This window comes from Aulonocara stuartgranti, assembly GCF_965226115.1.
Source record: "Aulonocara stuartgranti genome assembly, chromosome: 7".
In the NCBI taxonomy this organism is placed as follows: domain Eukaryota; kingdom Metazoa; phylum Chordata; class Actinopteri; order Cichliformes; family Cichlidae; genus Aulonocara; species Aulonocara stuartgranti.
Genome location: NC_138945.1, coordinates 44,311,411 through 44,331,071, shown reverse-complemented (window position 1 = coordinate 44,331,071; position 19,661 = coordinate 44,311,411). Strand labels below are relative to the sequence as shown.

At 38.6% G+C, this 19,661-nt stretch overlaps 1 protein-coding gene across 5 annotated transcripts in view; it reads left to right on the top strand.

The window, feature by feature from the left end:
• The window catches only part of pot1 (protection of telomeres 1 homolog), a 57,368-nt gene that overhangs the window by 14,976 nt on the left and 22,731 nt on the right, over positions 1–19,661 (top strand). For all 5 annotated transcript variants that reach the window (XR_014277969.1, XM_082541672.1, XM_082541674.1 and 2 more), the window contains exons 5-10: positions 5,164–5,271; positions 9,645–9,716; positions 10,609–10,732; positions 12,543–12,673; positions 12,860–13,156; positions 14,004–14,159. Coding sequence is in view for 4 of the 5 variants with exons in the window: in XM_082541672.1 (XP_082397798.1) it covers positions 5,164–5,271; positions 9,645–9,716; positions 10,609–10,732; positions 12,543–12,673; positions 12,860–13,156; positions 14,004–14,159 (888 nt within the window). In the remaining variant the exon portion in view is untranslated. The remainder of the gene's footprint in view (positions 1–5,163; positions 5,272–9,644; positions 9,717–10,608; positions 10,733–12,542; positions 12,674–12,859; positions 13,157–14,003; positions 14,160–19,661) is intronic.

The following is a 19,661-nucleotide window of genomic DNA, read 5'->3' as shown; positions in this document are numbered from 1 at the left end:
CATGTTTGTGATGTGGCTGGGCTGGATGTTTTTGTCGCCGATGTGTTTGCGGCAGTAGGAGCAGAAGATGGCCAGCTTTTCCTTATAATCCGCTGGAAGTTGCTGCGCTACCGTAGTCCTGGTCCGGATGGAAAAATGGCACCGTTTCATAAAAAGTGAAAGTGAAACTGCTTTTAGCCGAATGGTGACCGTCGAAACGCTTCTCCCGCTCGTTCTTTGCTCGATGATCCACCGCTCGAGTCTTTCCTCCAACTCGGGCCACCTCGCCTTATGTCCGCGGAAACTCAGCTGCGTTTTCTTGACCTGCCGGAGCTTGTTTTCTAGCTTCCTCCATTTGCGAACCATCGATTCGTTAATCTTAAATTCTCTCGCCGCTGCTCGATTTCCATGTTCCTCCGCGTAGCTGATGGCCTTCAGTTTAAACTGTGCTTCATAAGCCTGTCTCTTTGCCATTTTCAGGGTTGCGCCCACACTTCACCCTTTAGCGTTCTCATGGTGTTCTCTACTACGTCCTCCTTACAACACACAGGGCGCACTGCGCTATAGGGCGCGCCGTACTTTTTGAAGAAAATCTAAGACTTTTAAGTGCGCCTTATGGTCGTGAAAATACGGTAGTTTTCATAAATTGCATAGTTCAGAATAGCTATACCAGATGGTTGCATTCAGTTAAGTTGGACTAGACTGTAATACAAACCGTTCAAGTTTGTCAACAATACTGACTGAAATGAGAGAAAGACTGAGTGTGAGACTTTGATATTAGATAAAATGAATATTGATAAAGTTTACCTTTATGTACAGAATCTGAATATCGCAAAATATTTAAAAAAATTGCAATAATATCGTATCGTGCGTTGAGTATTGTGATAATATCGTATCGTGGGATGTATGGTGATTCCCACCTCTATTATTTACATTGAAAAACTAAGGAGTGGTTTTGTTAGAAACATCTAAAAAAGCCAGCACAGTTCTGGAAAAACATTCTTTGTACAGATGAAATCAAGATCAACCTCTACTAGAATGATGGCAAGAAAAAAGTTTGGAAAAGGTGTAGAACAGCTCACGATCCAAAGCATACCACATCATAAACACAGCGAAGGCAGTGCGATGGTTTGGGCATGTATGGCTGCCATCGACACTAGTGTTTATTAACCCTTTCATGCATAGTGGTCACTACAGTGGACAGCTATTCAAAGACTGTTTTTATTGTACTTGTGTCAGTGTTGATGGTATACTTGTACATAAACCACTACATTGGACACTGATGTGTCACTCAATACCCTGCCATCCACTGGTCGTTTAATGTTACTATAGATATATGACATGTTTCATTGTAATTATTGTTATTTAATCCCTAATTATTCATCTTTTCATGGCTAAAGATGAGGTTATCAGAAATCATGCATGAAAGAGTTGATGATGTGACACAGGACAGAAGCAGCTGAATGAATTCTGAGGTGTCTGTCTGACATACTGTCTGCTCAAATTGAGCTAAATGCAGTCAAATTGATAAAGGAGTTTCATTATACAGATGAACAATGTCCCAAAACATACAGCCAAAGCAACCCATGAGTTTATTAAAGCAAAGTAGTGGAATATTCTTAAATGGCCAAGTCAGTCACCTGATCCCAACTGAGCATTTCACTTGTTGAAGGTTAAACTTTCGATAGAAAGGCCCAGAAACAAACAGCAACTGAAAGCCGCTGCAGTAAAGGCTGGCAGAGCATTAGAAAGGAGGAAACCCAACATCTGGTGATGTCACTGAAATGAAGGGATTGTGTTTAAAAAATTGCTTTAGTTCCCCACATTTTTGGTGCAATCTTTTTGTCCAGCCCACTGAATTAAAGCCAAACCGCAACTGCATCTGAGTTGTTTACCTAAAATTTACTGTGTTAATGTACAGAATCAAAATTAGAAAAAAGGGATCTGTGTCCAAATATTTAACTGTATATTTGCTATTTCCAGTCAGTACTGTTTGCCAGTGTTACAAGTGGCTCTACTTTGCAACAAAATTGGGAGGCCACACAACTAAGTTACGCATTAACTATTTTATTTGCAAAAGGTAGAAACGGGTCATAAATCAGTAAACAGTGGTGAGGTGTTTGCTTGAGGGTCTATCAGACTGGGAGGCTGTTTACCATGTGAGGAGCAGCAAGAGAAAAACATGTCAGTGCTTTATAATGGCCTTTATTATTAGCTCCTGATGACAACCAGTTGGCTAGAAATTCCTCGTTCCTTCCATGAGTGACATAACCTAACAAAATAGATTAGGAGGCTCATCACACCATTTAGAAAAAAATGTTAAAATATATGTTCACATCAAATGTCTTCACGAAGTCTAAGGAACACAAGCCATATCGCATTTTTGACCAAAAAGATTTGGCTTTGGTTTTATTTGAGCTGTTCTAGCTGTTATTAGTGAGTTGTTATTAGTCTTTAGTGAACACTTAAATGCAGGGTTTGGGATTTGCCAATGATTGCCACAACTGTGAGAGACCAAATGAAACTATCCATAATAATATTTTTTTTGTTATTTCTGAAGTTATTCAATTTATCTATGATGTTACTTTATAAAAAAAAAATACTTTTATTCATTAAAGACTAACCCCTACAGTAAATACATTTAAGGAATACTGGCAGATGATTGGTTTAGAAACTGCCGACCCTCACCCATCTTTTATCTTGGTCTAATTATTATGATTAATCACTGGCTCTCCCATACAATGTCTTTTGTCCTGTCTTCCTCTTCTCACCGCCAACCGGTCGTGGCAGATGGCCGCCCCTCTCTGAGCCTGATTCTGCCAGAGGTTTTTTCCTGTTAAAAGGGAGTTTTTCATTCCCACCAAAGAGAGGGTGTTCAATACCCTGCTCATTTGAAACTAAGAACTGACACAGAGTGTTGAATGAGGAACAATTTTTGTAATGAGTTGTATTATGTTATTTCCAAATGGAAATTAGGGCTGGGCGATATGGTCTAAAATCCATATTGCGATATAATTTGAAGCACGTGCGGTTACGATATATACCGCGATATATTCTTTTCTTCTGTATAACGTATTTTCCACACTATAATCCTTTAATTTTCTCAAAAATCGAGTGTGCCTTATGTGTGAATTCTGGTTGTGCTTACTGACCTCGAACCGATTTTTGACGTGCAGAAATCTGTTTAAAAATGTTTTGATGGATTGTCAGAGCATTACGGCTGCCGTAGTGAGGAGCTTCGCGGAGTAATTTGGGTCCAAAACTCCGTCCTCTTCAGGTCCCAAAGTCAAACGAACACTGAGAGTTAAAAAGTCTAAATTCTTCCATCTTTAATAAAATCATCAGCATTGCTGCTTTACCAGGTGTAACAATTAAGTTTAACATCCATGCATCCATGAAAACAGAATTTATTAAATTTAACGGAGTTACAAGTTAACGGGAAGTTAGCTCGCTAGTTTCCACCTAAACATGACATACCATGTTCTGACTGAGAGATTTTTGAAACTAATTAAAACGTTCAGCTCTGATACCACTTCCAAAATAATGAAGACAGAAAACTAAACAGCAGTGGCGTTTCCAGGGTTACTGAAGTTGGACTACCTGGTATATAATGTTGTGCTACGTGATTGCTAGCGACACAGCTACGTTAGCATAACATTAGCACAGTGAAGCTGGAGGATGAACACCAACTTTTTTTTTTCCACTCATTAAAAGTTAACGTGAGGGATTCTGGTGGTCAGGGACAAATGCAATTGCATAGTGCTGTACACGGGCCAAACTTCAGTCAGGAGAACAACTGAGATTATTCATCCACAATACGAGGTTAGTTATTAATATACTGCAACAACATGGGAATAGAGCAGCTGCGAGAGAATTCAACATTAATGAATCAATGTTACGGAAGTGGAGGAAGCGCAGTTTTTGCCTTTCCCCGTATTTCAAAAGTGCTTCATCTCTTTGCTATGACTGTCGATCGGCATAATTTGCAGATGATAATGGTTTTACCTGCTGCGATGCTTCCGATCAAAACAGGCACAGCGTGATGGCATCATCAACATGCCCTATCACGGTATAGTCAAAATCTCTATCATTGGCCAAATTTATATCGTTTCTATCGTACATCGTTTCTATCGCCCACCCCTAATGGAAATTATAATTTTCTTTCATAAAACCTGTTACTTAAATGTGTAATGAGCTGAGGGGCATTCGTGTGATTTGTGGATGAATATAAAATTATTTCTTTTTTGTTTTGATTAGCTGAATCACTTTGCACATAGAGTATTTGAAGAAATCAGTGGTGAGTTGTGTTTGTGTCTTTGATTGGTTGAAGTAATGGAATCTTATGCTCTAAAAAATACAATAGTATAAAGTATACGTTATCAATGTTATCTTATGAATTTTATTTTATTGTAATAACAAATATTTGCAAAGAGCAAAGACTTGTCATGTCTCCAGGACATGTCTCCATTTGGTAATATTAAAGACTGGATTTTAACACTTTAAATAGCTTTAAAGAGTAGACTTTAATGGTGAGTTCTGTTCTGTTCACCTGATTAGTTCCTCACGTTTCAAGTGTAACACTAAAATATCTCGGTTAGCTCCTGTCAGTTTTGCTCCAGCTCACTGTGACAGTCTGCTATGATACTGTACTGTATAACATCTGTGACATTTTTGCAGAGTTGAATTTGTTTGTGTCCAGGGCAGAGACATTGAGTACATCAACGATAATCCTCCCCAGCTGCATATCACTATGTTTTTGGTTTCCTCACAGTAGCATTTTCATGGAACTCAAAGCTCCCATAAAGCTTGTTAAAGGCTGGAAGTCATCACAGCTTGAGCTGTTGCACTCAGCCATATATCCCAAAGATTTTGTCAGGCTGTGTCTCTGTAACATGATTATTCAGAGTATCTGCTGTCCCCTTGTCAGCCCTGAGGGGAGGCTTTGAAGCCATATTGGGGTAGCTGACATGCCAAACAAAAGACAATCTACACTTTTCTCACCAGCTTATCATCTGTGGGATGTGTTGACGTCTTGCTCCCAACACAAAAGTCTCTCAGGGCGCAATATTTGCTGCTCCAATTCTCCCTCTGGAAGAAAAGTTGCATGATTTGTCTCTCAGCTCTCTGGGTTTAAATTTCTGATTTCTCCTGTTATTGTTTTTTTAATCTTGTGTTTTCTTACAGGATGTAGTGGTGGCCTCTGGCTTCACTGTGGGCAAATCTCCCACAGTTCATAAGGACAATCTGCACCCCTGTAACCTGCTGCTAACAGAAGATGGAGCCTGCATTTATGTAAGGACCAGTAACTAATATAATGTATACATTAGCATTAGGCATTAATGCAAAAATTCTGTTTCATATTCACAATTTGACAGTTCTTTGATGCTCCCTGTCTTTAATTTATTCTTCAGAACTTTTTATATATGTTGAATCATATATTTTCGTGTTTAAAAAGCAACACTAATCATCCCTACATCAATTTTCTTAACTACTTGTCCAATATATGGTTTTCGAGGGCTGAAGCCTATGTCAGCTGACATTGGGTGACAAAAGTAAAAGGGACTAATGTAACAAAAAATTAAAAACAAAATATATATATATATATATATATATATATATATATATATATATATATATATATATATATTATAAAATTATTTTTAAGTTCAATAACTCCATGATGTTTCATCATAAATAATCAAGATTATAATATTAACTGAAACAGGGGTCGGCAACCTTTCTGATGATGAGTGCCATTTAAAATTTCCTCTGAAGTCAATGTGCCATATGATTGCATTAGCAATACATTTAATAACGCTCTGTCTTAACAGTTACACACTATATAGAACCACTTTATAGAATTATATTTGTTCGCAGATGTTGGCAGCTATCAGCGAATAGTTATCAGCTATTTTGAAACAAAAAAAAGACACTTTTTATCCATAACAAAGACTCCATAACAGCAAATGAACTGTACAACAGAAAATACAAATGCTGTTTATGGTCTCCTCACAACAATGATAAGAAAAATAAACTGGGCCAATATGGCATGTTTGTTAATACACTCTGATCTCTGGTCTCCCACTCAGAGACTCAGGTCTCCAAGTGTCCAGCATTCAGACGGCTACCTGAGGACACTCATGTGAGAGAAAATCTGCTCACACAGATATGTAGAGCCAAATACTGTCAATAAGGCCTCTGCAATGTTCTGAAGACAGTTAAACTTGTTAGGTAGTGATGCACAGCAGATGAAAATGCAGCTCCATGAACACGCACAGCTGTGGATTCCAGCTGCTTCGATGTTGCATTAACTGGCATTAACTCAGCCAGTTAATGCGAGACAAATCTAACTGCTCATTAAAGATTTCTGGTTTGATCAGAAAATAAAACATTGGTCCATACACCTGAAAGTTCCAAAAACATCTTGTGAATTCTGTCTACGGATGTATCTCTGTATTTCCGTGGTGCTGATGCTGTGCTGAGCGGAAAGCTCCTGAAGCATTTGAAGTGTCGAAATGTGGAAAGCTAACAACGTCCCTCTCACCAGTAGGCTAAGTGATTTTTAGCCAATTACAAGTTGAATCTGGTACTTGGGGTTGTTAGTTAAGATACCGTCATTAAGAAGAGGCACAACTAATGTGTCTATGCGAGCTAATTTGCGATGTGCACCGCTGGCGCGGCCAATTATTTTTTAATGCACCTTCTCAGATTAATTCACTGTGTGTGAAAAATCAGCCCGGGCATTTTGACTAAAGACTGGCCCACCAGGTATTAAAACCATAAAGCCTTTGTAACTACTTGTTTAAACCAGGTAAAATGGATAGGGTGTTTTTAGAATGGGGGGAAAAGGGATTGAAATACATTGAGGACTTATATACAGATGACAAATTTATGTCCTTCCTTCAACTTCAAGAAAAGTTTCAATTACCTCAATCACATTTTTTTCGTTATCTTCAAATAAGGAATTTTGTTCAACAAAACTTTTCAGACTTTCCACTGAAGTCACGAAGTTATACTTACTTTGATATAATTCGGAAAGCAGATTTTAAACATTTGATATCTCAGTTTGTTAAGTGCTTTACAATCCCAGTTGATTCCGACCGAATTAAGAAAACATGGGCTGAAGACCTCGGGGTCCCTCTGTCGGAAGACCAATGGTCAAATTGTTTGTCCAATATTCAGAAATAAATGCCAGATATAAACTAATCCAGTTTAAAGTCATTCATAGACTACACTTTTCTAAACTTAAACTTAACCGGATCTATAATTCTGTATCCCCCTTATGTGACAGATGTAAAGTCGGTGAAGGTTCCCTTGCACATTTATTTTGGCACTGCCCGGTTTTGAATGCTTTTTGGAGCCGGATTTTTATGTGGTTTTCAAACCAATTTAGGAAAAAAGTACCACGTGATGGTACATTGGCTATACTTGGATCATTTGCATCAGTCGGATCTTTTTCCTTTTCACAAAAACAGATAATTACAATGGGTATGCTGGCTGCAAAGAAACTTATTCTTTTACAGTGGCGGTCTTCTTCGGCCCTGTGTTTTAACAGGTGGCTTAATGAGATGGTGTCTGTGGCCAGGGTGGAGCAGATAAGATTTGATAGAGAGGGGAAACTGGCGAGTTTTTGTATGATTTGGCAACCATTTCTAGAATTCTTAAAAAAATAACTGATCATAATTCATGCCTCACACTCCGCGTGAATTATTTTGTTTTGTTTTTTTTGTTTTTTTCTTCCTCTTCTTTTTCTTCTTTTTTCCTTTCTTTTTTTTTCCTTTCATGCTTATAAGTTCACAAATGTTAAAAACAGTAATTGTTCTTGGTTGATTTTGTATAAGCATGTTATGTTTAATTTAAATGCAAAAATAAAATTTAAGAAAAAAAACCCATAAAGCCTTTGAATGAAAACAAACACTGTTGTGACAGGGATGTACAGTCTTGTTGGTATATGTATGATTTCTCTACATTTTACATCAGATAAAAACTTTGGTTGTAAGCTTCAGATAATTATTTAATAACATTTTAAATGAGAATAAGAAAGAAAAGTATTTCTTTGTGCCCCCCTTTCCCCGTTAATGCCCTACCTGGCCCCCTGGCAAAACTTTGCTAGACCCGCCCCTGCACAGTTACCAGCTGTCAGCTACTTAGAAAAGGATCCTGGTGTTATTTGTCTCTCAGAAACAGTTCATAACTTCCCTTCAACTCATTCATGTCACCTAAAAGGTAAACCTGTTTCTCCATCACCTGTTCAGCTCTGATGATCCAGTAAGGACATCTCCTGGTTTCATCCTCATGTTTCCCTCTCACCACATATCCAAACCAACATCATGACCAGCAGCTTTACAGCTGTGGCTCCAGCAAACATCAGCTGATACTAGAAATTAATATTAAATAAATTCTAACAACAGCTGATCAAGCTTAAACGTGCTGCTGTTGTTTAGCGCGACATCTGGCGGTATCTTCTTTCTGGCGCAAAGTGGGCGATAAACAAACAAGAGAGAAAAGCTGATCAGCTGATCATTGATCAGTTTCAGTAGCAACAGGAGAGAGAGGGGAGAGAATGAGAGGGGAAGAGGCAGCTGTGCAGCAAAGACAAAGAATAATTCCAGCTTTGTGTCTTTTTCATTGTAGCTGAAGTCCAGGACAAACTGCGTCCCCTCTCAGCTCAACACGAAACGCGTAATAATTTCTCTGAATGCGGGACGATTCCGTCTTTTTACGGGACGGTTGGCAACTCAACTAACTAACCTTATGAATAAAATAAAGTTCACTATCAGTAACAACATAGCACCCACCCAGCTGTATAGAAACTCCGTCATGCTAGCTAGTACGCAGTACGAGTTATTGTAACTGACTGTAAAATGTCAGCACAACGAAAATAAACTCCACCTAAACTTGGTTTATATCTGACACAGATAGACTGCAGGTCATAACTTCTTACCTGAAGTTCAGTTCACCTGATACGTGGACCGGCAGCTGCCTCGGGGCTCTCCTCCTCCTGCCTCCGATCTCCCTCATCCACCTGCTGGCCTCCACCATTTGTTAATTTTACTGAATCTGTGGAAGGTCTGCGATGCCACCACCAAACAACACACCGGCCAGCATCTGGCCAATCCACCACCTTTTATTGTTTATACCGTTACAAAAAAAAAAGAAATCGGGCCACCCAGCAAATGCCCGGTATGCTCGATGGCCAGTCCAGCCATGGTCGTGCCATCAGTTAAGCCTTCACGTGCCAACTGTGGCACGCATGCCTAGGGTTGCCGACCCCTTAACTAAAACATTACATTTGCTGTTATTAATAAGTAACATTTAATCACACATGCTTTACTAATGTGACTACTACTGTTCTGCATGTCCTCCTACAATCCAAAGATATGCACTTGAGGTTACCTGGTGACTCTAAATTTGCCGTATATCTTAATGCTGTTGCATTGCAAATCACATGGCATTATGTCTGCCAAGGAGATGTACAGGAAACTTTATAGAGGTCATATAAAGTCATGTTAACAGTTCATTAAAATCCATTTTGATGACGTCCAACAAGGCCTTCAAAATCATCTTAAACATTTATTAGTCTTAAATTGACAAAAGGCCTTATAACGTAGGGGGGGGAATCACTAAAGCACCTCACCTCACCTCTTTCTCCTGTCTCCTTTTAGGTGTTGTGTCCAGTGCTTCCTAACCCCAGATCCCCACCAGCCAACAAAAGGAGATCCCCAGTCTCTGCTGAGGTCAGAATGAGTATCCTGTTTAGTTATAGAGATTGCTGGAGTGTGTCTTGGAGGTCTGGTAGCTGTCAGAATGCTTTATGTCATTTAAGGGCTGTCCTAACATACCCTTCCGTGAATTGGGATGTCCCCAGACTTTTGTGTCTGTCTATTTGTCATTGTTTAACAGCTTCTTTAAGCCTTTAAAAATCGAGCTTTGAATAACTGCTTGCTAGGGATTGGAAGTGAACCGGGTCTTGCAGAAAACCGGTTCTCAGTATTCGAATTCCTTGAAATTCTTGGTCAGTTAATGAGAACACAATGACAATCGATAAGTGAATCAATAAGGAATCGAATCGATCAGTGATATCTGTAATGGAATTGAAATTGCTAAACTTGTGTCAGTTCCAATCCTTAAAGCTTGCTATTGCTGTTTTCACAAATGGCTTAAAACATGTACAAATCAGCAGATGATGATAATAAGTATATTTTTAGCTAAAGCCAAAATGCTTAAAAAAAACCCTCAAATTACACAGTTAATTGTTTAATTGTCTAAATGACAATATTCAGAAGCCTTAAAACCTAAAGCTGATTTTGTACAGAAAGTCTGGATTTTTGGCATCTTAAGCCATCCCCTCTGTTCAACGATGGCTGTTCACAGTGGCTGCTTCTGGGACTTGCTCAGTTGTCTTCAGTCATAATACAAAATATTAAAGGAGCACAAGGAAGATGTCAGAAATGAACAGATACTTGTTTTTGTATAATTGTAGGTAGTAGCATTTAACACCTCAAATACAGGACATGTATTAAGTTGCAGAATTTATCAGTGCAGAATTGACATGATCTGTCGGCGTGTCTGTGGCTGAATGTTAACATGCTCATATTGGTGTTTTAACACAGTTTTGCTTCTCCTCAGCTTTCTTCAGCCAAGGCTCCAAAGTACACATATGCCAAACTGGACAGCTTGAAAGCTGGATCTGTTGTCAATGTGTATGGTGTAGTGGTGTTCTTCAAACAGCCTTTTAAGAGCCGTGGTACAGGTCAGTAAGGAACCCATATCAGAGTTTAGTTGGACTTTTAACCAGAAGATAAGGTGGATAAAGCTGTGCTAGTTGCTACTTAAGTAGCTTCACTCAGCAGGCTATTTGTTTCCGTAGTAGCCTTCGTCAAAAAATGCATTCATCTTCTATCGATGTTTGTGGCAATGTCTGGCATTAAAAACAGAAGCTCTTCATCTCCCCGACCACGTGATCTGCAGCTCAGAAACAGGTTTGCTGTCCTGTATGAACTTATTCACTCTAACCTGTCTATGAAGCCCTCTGAGCATCCACTTTTGGGTCTCTCTCAAAGAATTATTTAAACATAAAAAGAACCCCCTCAGATCTTGAGCCCCTGGCATTGTAAACTTCAGGTAAAGAATTTTGGCGTCATGGTTTTTCTTTATTAATTCACCGTAACTTTAAGATGGATCAAACTATGTTAAACTCAACTTTCTGTAAGACTTTTAACTAAAGTTAAACCACTTTTATTCTATCAATTCATCTTCATTCATGCCTTTATTATATCCAAACTATACTTTTGCAGTCAGTTATAGACTAAATATAACACTGATGGAGGACATTTTTCTGCAAAATAATTATTTTTACTTTTGATACTATATGCAAAACTTTCAAATAATACAATTTTATGTGCACTAAAGTGTTTTCATAGTTCTTTATTACTTCCATTTCTAAAGAAAGTCTCTTATGTAGCATGTATAGAGGCTTGCTTATTTACAGGTGAGTGAAATCAATACTCGTGGTTTGAGTATTGGCATGATTTATGAACACAAAGCACAAAGGAATTCACAAAAAGATTGAGTGAATAAATGAACCACAAAAAATCAAATTAAGTTATTTTTTATTGCTATTCTTGGCAGTGATTATTCCCATGCTGACACTGTTGCAAGACAGCCAAGAGGCCATCGAATATAGTTAAAAATGACAACAAAGGTTTTCACGTGCAACAAAATTAACATAAAAATAAACATTTTATTTTTAACCAATTGGATGGAAAGCAGGGGCTGAAGCCTCCTCTCCAAAAGAGAGTTGGGGAATGGCTGCAATCACAGCATTGTAAGATGGTGAAAAATGTACCCTTAGACCCCCTCCTCGATTCAGAGATGGTCTTTCCCTTTACTTTACCCTCTGTGAATGGTACTCATGACCATTGATCAATGGTTCTTGATCAGTGATCATTAGAATTTGCGTATTAATGATCAGGGAACTGACCTCCCAGCCCATTGTTCATCAGTGGGCTGGTTTCAGTCATTGTTAAAATGTACTGTTTATAAGATTGGGGAAACCTGCAGTCAGCTGACACTGAAAAAGTCACTTGGATGAGTGACGAAACATTTCTCCTACTGAAAACACTACGTCCAGATGAACAGAATCAACCTTTTCGGGCTTCTGTTTAATAGTTTCCCTTCCTACTCACAGTCATTCAGCCAGTCTGATTTCCCAGTTATTTGGGACAATCTGTTGGGGACAGTAGCTAAACTGTAGCTAAACTGCTTTCGCTTGCACCTACTACAGGTACCTGGCTAGCTACAGGATTTTCACAGGTGTCGAGCTGTGTCTTCAGTTCACTGAGCTTGGCCTCCAAAGCTAAAGCCAGGTTGCATTAGAAGTATCATTACCAAAAAAGCCCAAGGAATAGCTTAACATTTGACACACTGAGGAGGAAGGTTCAGGAGGGACAGGTGAAGAAGACAAGTGTTGGTGCTTACTGTCCTAGTCTCTGAAACAGTTGAATTGTTTTTATGGTAGACTAGACACTTTTTTCTGATATCATAAAGTTCTCTTTTCACAGATTTCTGCTCTAGCCTGAAGATTACTGACCACTCTAATGAAAAGATTGGCTGCACCATCTTCTGTGAGAAACTGGAGGACCATCCCAAAATCTTTCGGAATGGAGACATTGTTCGCATGCACAGAGTTAAGGTGCAAGACTGCAGAGTGCATTTAGTGTGTTTAGTATCTATATTTTGCCCTACTGATTTGTACATTTTCAGGTGAGAATTAAATATTGCAAAATCACCTCTATTAATAAATAGTAATATTAATGTATTGATGAATAATCTTTATTCATGTGAAATGTAATAAATAATTCTACATCTGTCTACACAGGCTCAAGTTTTCAACAAGTCCATCACGCTGGTCAACACCTTTGGTTTTTCTGTGGTGACATTTGATGGGGTGAAAGGTGCACCGGTCGAACCGCGGACATCCAGCCGTTCATTCCACTTTGACCCAGACGACCAGCGGACGGTGGAGGAGCTACGATCCTGGGCTGCCAGTCAGGCTCTCTTCGCCTCAGTTACCAGCACAGTCCCACTGTCTGCTGTTCAGCCCAAAGCTTACTTTGACCTGACCTGCCAGCTGCTGGCCAAGGCCCCTGTTGATACCACCTGCACCTTGTTGAGGGTAAGAAACCTGAAGAAAAGCACTTTTCAATGCCATGTGAATGTTTTTGAAAGAATTTGTTAACCTTTGTTTTCCACGTGAATTAACATCCGTAATCTTGTGGCTTCAACTGGGAAGAGATCTCATGTGTTTTGTTTTGCTACTGATGTGTTTTACTTTACACCTCAGGTTTGAGAACAGAAGCTACGCTGTAAGTGGTGACTGGTTTCCTGCCAGTGATGGGGGAGATAAATTTGAATAGGATTTGGCAGTAAACGCCAGGCTCTTGCCAATCAGCTCTCACCCACTTCTAGAGTCTTTTGTTATGCAACAACACATACAATCAGGAAAATATGTTTTTCAAATTATAGCAGGCTATTTGATAAAGAAAAGAAAACCTCATCAAAAAGAAGATCAAAACTGTCAGTGGAATGTGGTGATTCACTCAGACACCAAAAGTGACAATTGGTGGAAGAATACTTGCATCCTTGTAGTCTTGGGATCATGTGTTGGTGCCACCTGACCAGAACCTTCAAATCCAGAACCTTAATGTTGTAAGAGGCCAGTGACAACTCACCATGCATAATCTTTCTCTGTTCCATTTAGTAATGCCTGTTTTCAAATAGCTGTTCAGGCTTTGTGATTCTTTCATGATTCTATTCCAATACAGCGTGATATTGCTTCTGCTTTTTAGGCACCATGTTTGTATTCAGGCATAGAGCTTTTTGAGACTGTACGGGCTGCAAAATGCTGCAAAATTAGAGTGACAGATGACTAGATGAGCATCACCTGCATGTTTCTGTGCTTTTATCAGGTCAAAAATGTGTGTCGTGCTCATTACCTATATCATGTTTTTTTATTTTCCCAGGTGTGGGATGGGACCAGGTGTCCTCACACTCTGCTGAAGGTAATTGTTGAGCCACATGTCACAGAGGGACAGTTGTCCTTCTCCAAGGAGAGGGAGAACCTCATTGCCGATGTCCTCGTCTATGACAACCATGTGGAAGTGGCTAGAAAACTGAAGGTCAGAGATTATAGATAATCTTAGAGCTAAATCTTGTGATTACCCTCAGAAATCACATTCATCTTCATCTTTACCTTTACTAATTTACTCTTTGCGTATATGGTACGGAAGCCTGTGTGAATAAAAACAAACAAACATATTTTGCAAAGTACACTTGGGTACTGTTATAACTGCAGGTAGCTGATTATTAAATATTTCATTGGCATTACGCTTTCTTTGGTGTCACACGAGGCAATCATTTGACTGCCCCATAAACAGCCCTTATTCTTCTCAAAGAAGCAATTAAAGTAATTGAAAGTAGAAAAAACTGAACGTGTAAATTTATACAATGAAGCCAGAAGGAGGAGCTGCTGAGAGAAACCAAGGGACACAGGTGGTATTAGATGTGTCAGAAGGCCACAATGGCTGCAGGACTACTTACTTCATACAAACTGGGACAGTAGCTTCTCAAAACAAAGCTGACAATGGTTGGTACATGTAATAATGTTAATAAAGACACAGTCTCAATTCATTTTTCCTATCATAAGCCAGATAAGCGTAATATTTCCTCTGAATACGGGACGATTCCGTCTTTTTACGGGACGATTGGCAACTCTACTAACTAATCTTATGAATAAAATAAAATTCACTATCAGTAACATCAAAGCACCCACCCAGCAGTATATAAACTCTGTCATGCTAGCTAGTACGCAGTACGAGTTATTGTAACAGACTGTAAAAAGTCAGCACAACGAAAATAAACTCCACCTAAACTTGGTTCATATCTGACTCAGATAGACTGCAGGTCATAACTTCTTACCTGAAGTTCAGTTCACCTGACACTCGGACTGGCGGTCGCCTCGGGTCTCTCCTCCTCCTGCCTCCCCTTTCTCTCATCCACCTGCTGGCCTCCACCACTTGTTGTTACTGAATCTGTGGAAGCTGCCATAGCTACCACCAAACAACTGAGTTATTTTTACACCCCGGCCAACATCTGGCCAATCCACCACCTTTCATTGTTTATACCGTTACAAAAAGAAAAAAAATCATCGACCCACCGAGCAAATGCCCGGTATGCTCGATGGCCAGTCCAGCTATGGCCGTGCCATCAGTTAAGACTTCGAGTGCCAACTGTAGCACGCGTGCCTAGGGTTGCCGACCCCTGCTCTATAGCAACCAGGCTCACACCTGCCTGCTTAATGAGCTCTGTCTGTCACTGCCAAGATTAATATTAAATCTTGGCAGAGTCTTCTGTTTCAACTGTTGCTGTGTCCACAGTGTTTGCTCTACATCCATCATTTTACCCTCAAAACGTAGCCACTGTTGTTCTCTTTCCAACAGTGTGTCTTTTAAAGTTCAGCGATATAAAATTTTTAAACTGTATTGCTCAAAGTACAGGGATAACCTTCTAACTGACCCATAGAAAAACATTGTATTTTTTTTTAAAGTGAATTTGCTCTTTTCTTTTTTTTAATTATTCTTTTTTATATTAACCATCACATCTCTATATCTATACATACATATTTATATACCTAAATGAGTATATACAAAGGAGGAAAGAAAAAAAGAAGAAAAAAAAGGGGAAAGAGAGAAGAAAAAACAAACAAACAAACAACAAAACAAAACAAACCCCCCCCCAAAAGAACAATACACCTGCCCAGACCAATATATATAAACTTGGAGCAGATATGGGAGGAGGCCTTCCCTCCCAGTTTACTTATTGAAGTAATCTATAAAAGGTTGCCAAATTAGGTAAAAGTGTTTAACATTATCTCTCAGTGAAAACTTAATTTTCTCCAGCTGTAAATGATACATTGTGTCTACACAATGCATCATTTCAAGCAGAGTGAGTTGGGGAGGGGTTATTTTTCCAATTTAGAAGTATAAGGCGTCTTGCAAGCAGTGCTATAAAACTCAAAACATGAATTTGTTTGTTATTTAAGTATTTAACTGTAGCTGCACCAACAAGTGCCATTACTGGGTCTGGGAGGAGACGTATGTGACAATGAGGCAGAATTCTGGTCACATCGATCACATCTTGAGTTCACCCCTGGAAACATCCTTGAAACCTTCAGTTTAGACAAATGGAGCCTATGCAGGACCTTAAATTGTAGTAGTCCGTGCCTGCAGCAGACAGAAGTGGAGTGAATGAGTTCTTGTGCTTTAGTTCATTGATCTTCAGTGATGTTAGTATCCAGTTCCTCACTCCAAGCGTTTCTCAAGTGGTCCAATGTAGTTGTACTATTTGCAAAAGTTGGTTGTAGATCCTGGAAATAGCTCCTTTCTTTAGCGGGTTCATCAGGAACAGATCATCTGAAACTAGTTTTTGTGGTTCATTCGGAAAGGATGGAAGCGTTTCTTTAATAAAATGACGTATTTGTAAATACTTGAAAAAGTCTGTTTTCTATGGAAAATTTTTGCTGAAGTCGTTGAAACGAAGGAAAAAGATTATCAATAAACAGATCCTTGATTGTGTGTATCCCTTTGGAAGTCCATAGCTGGAATGTGGATCCTGAGAACAATGTGTATGCTTGATTATGAGTTAATGGTGTAAAGATTGAACATTGACGCCAATGAAAATGCCTTCTAATCTGAGACCAAATTTTTAGTGAGTTGGATACTACCGAATTTTTACATTTATACTTACCCGGATCTGAATTTGAAAAAACCAAAGATTTAAGAGTATTAGGGAAAAAAGTCATACTTTCCATCCGTTCCCAATCAGGTCTATGTTCCCCACCCCAGAATGACATACAACGTATGTTACAGGCCCAATAATAGAGCTGAAAGCAAGGCAACCCCATTCCTCCTGTAATCTTGGGTCTTTGGTCTTTATTCTGGGTGTCTTTTTGTTCCAGATAAACTGAGAAATTAACTGGTCTATTTTCTTGAAAGAAGTTTTTGTGATCAATATTGGGATACATTGAAACAAAAATAAGAATTTGGGTAAAGTGCTCATCCTAATGATATTTATTCGGCCAGCAAGCGAGATGGGCAGTTTAGACAGTCTTTCCAAGTTCTTTTCAGTTTGATGGTATAAATTAATAAAATTATGTTTGAAAAGGCCAGAGAATTCACGGGTTACATTTATTCCAAGGTATTTGAGATGGTAAAAGGAAACGAAGTCAATGTAGTGCTATCTAACTTTTCTAAAGAACTAATAGGAAACAATATGCTTTTTCTTAGGTTGATTTTGTATCCAGAAATTTTCCCAACTTCAGTTAAAACTCATAATTTTTGGCAATGGTTTAATAGGGTCAGTGATATATAGCAACAAATCATCTGCGTAGAGAGACACCTTATGTTCTACACCAAATCTCCTTATTCCTTTATAATTCTTTGTAGAGCGTAATTGCATGGCGAGAGGTTCTATGACAAGTGCAAATAGCAATGGGGTCAGAGGACACCCTTGTCTTGTAGAGCGGTGGAGGAGGAAAGGACTAGAAATTATCGTATTTGTGTTAACCGAGGCCTGAGGTTTTGTGTAAAGCAGCTTAACAAAGGAAATATGATTTGGGCCTATGCCAAACTTTGACAGGGTCGGGAAGAGGAAATCCCACTCGACACTGTCAAAGGCCTTCTTCGCATCTAGTGAGAGTAGTATTTCAGATTGATCATAAATATTATGTGTATATATAACATTTAATAGCCTTCTAATATTAAAAAATAACTGTCTATTTTTTACAAATCCCATTTGATCCTCCGACACAACTGTTGGGAGAACTATCTCTAATCGCATAGCCTGAATTTTTGCCAATATTTTATTATCTACGTTCAATAGACTTATTGGTCGGTACGAACCTGGCTCCAAAGGATCTTTACCAGGCTTGTGGATTAAAGTGATAGTGGTATCATACATGGTTGAGGGTAAGCATCCTTTAGATAAAGCTTCGTTATATACCTAAAAAAAAAAAACATTGTATTTTTAGTGAGAAGTTTATCTCAACATCAGGAATGACCCCACTTTTTAAATCGCTTCTGTGACCACATTTTTGACAGCAGGAACATAAAGAACACACTGTTGTGTAGAACAAGTCCTCGGGATCCTCGTGGTTTGAAACTGATTTTGACAGGAGTTAGAGTCTTGGATTAAGAAGCAGTTTTTCAACAGGTGCACCGAGGTAGATTTGACAGGGTTTTGCCACAGAATAATAGTATGTCAGTAGTTAGTGCAGGCCTACTGGATAGAGCATTTTGCTTGGCCTGCTAAATTCAAGCTTATTGTTCATTGGTGGATTTCTCTTCTGCACACAGGTGGTTCAGATCTAGGCAGTTGGAATCAGATGATGACTCTTGTGACTGGATGATTAAACTTACAGCATTTAGCTGTCTAGAGTGAATTCTCCCACATTTCAGTCATTCAGTGATTTAAAGAATATGAACTTTTAATATTCATTAAGATGTTTTTGATTCTAAATTTTCTTTTGTCATTACTCAGCTTTCTCAAATGTACATTTTAAACCTGTTCAGCTACTTTCCAACTTCTTCTGTGTAAATGTCAGCTTTCATCAGTTCTACACTTTTCTATTTAGGTGAAAAGCAATGTGAAAGCTATCAGCATTCACATTGCAGTTTCTTCCGAATATACATTTTCTAGTTAAACATATGTTTTCTCTACTGTTGGAAAATGAGATAAAGAAAATATATGTTAATGGTTTACGAAGTAAAATTTTATTTTAGACTAAAACACCAAACAATGCCCTGAGTCACTTCAACCCAAGGGATACCAGCATGTACTAAAAATGAAGACCATACAAGGGTTAAACAGACCGTCCAAGTCTGAAAACCCTCCAATGTGAATTAAAACAATCCTGATAAGAAGAGTGAGGCAATTAGGGTAATTAATTGATGAATTTACTCAGGTCATCTTTGTCTAATATTAAAATTAGTTTGATTATCTGAAACATATAAGTGCAACAACATTGCAAAAACTAAGAAATCAGGAAGGATGCAAATACTTTTTCATGGTAATGTATAAGTCTGTGAAAGACGGTGACAATAGTGGGCGAGCATATCCATCATTATTCAGAGCACCAAGATATAAATCATATTGTGTCAGTTAAGTATGGAACAAGACCACACAGTTTTGTAGTTGGAGGTTGTCAGGTACATCCTGCTTTTTACAGACTGGTTCATTATAAAACTCTGAATACATTGAATGAGTTTGCTGTTTATTCACTTCTAACTGACACCAGTTTATGAAGCATTTCTCATGCTTTCGATTCAAGTGTTGCATCAAACAGATGAACTTAATTAACAACCAAGCTTTTGAATACAAGTCAGCTTTCTTTTTTTGCTTGTTAACCTGAAAGACCTGACCAGATGATCAGATCTGCCATACCAATGAACTATACCTACATTTTTTAAATTAGGATATTTTAGGTTGTTGCAGATCATTCTCCAGGCATTCCTTTATTTCATTTTATTTTTAAAATTTTCCTTTCCTTTCCTGCAGCCACTAATTTCATTTACTGCTATAAAAATTAACTTGATAGTTCCTGCAGAGAGCATAATGGATGCGTA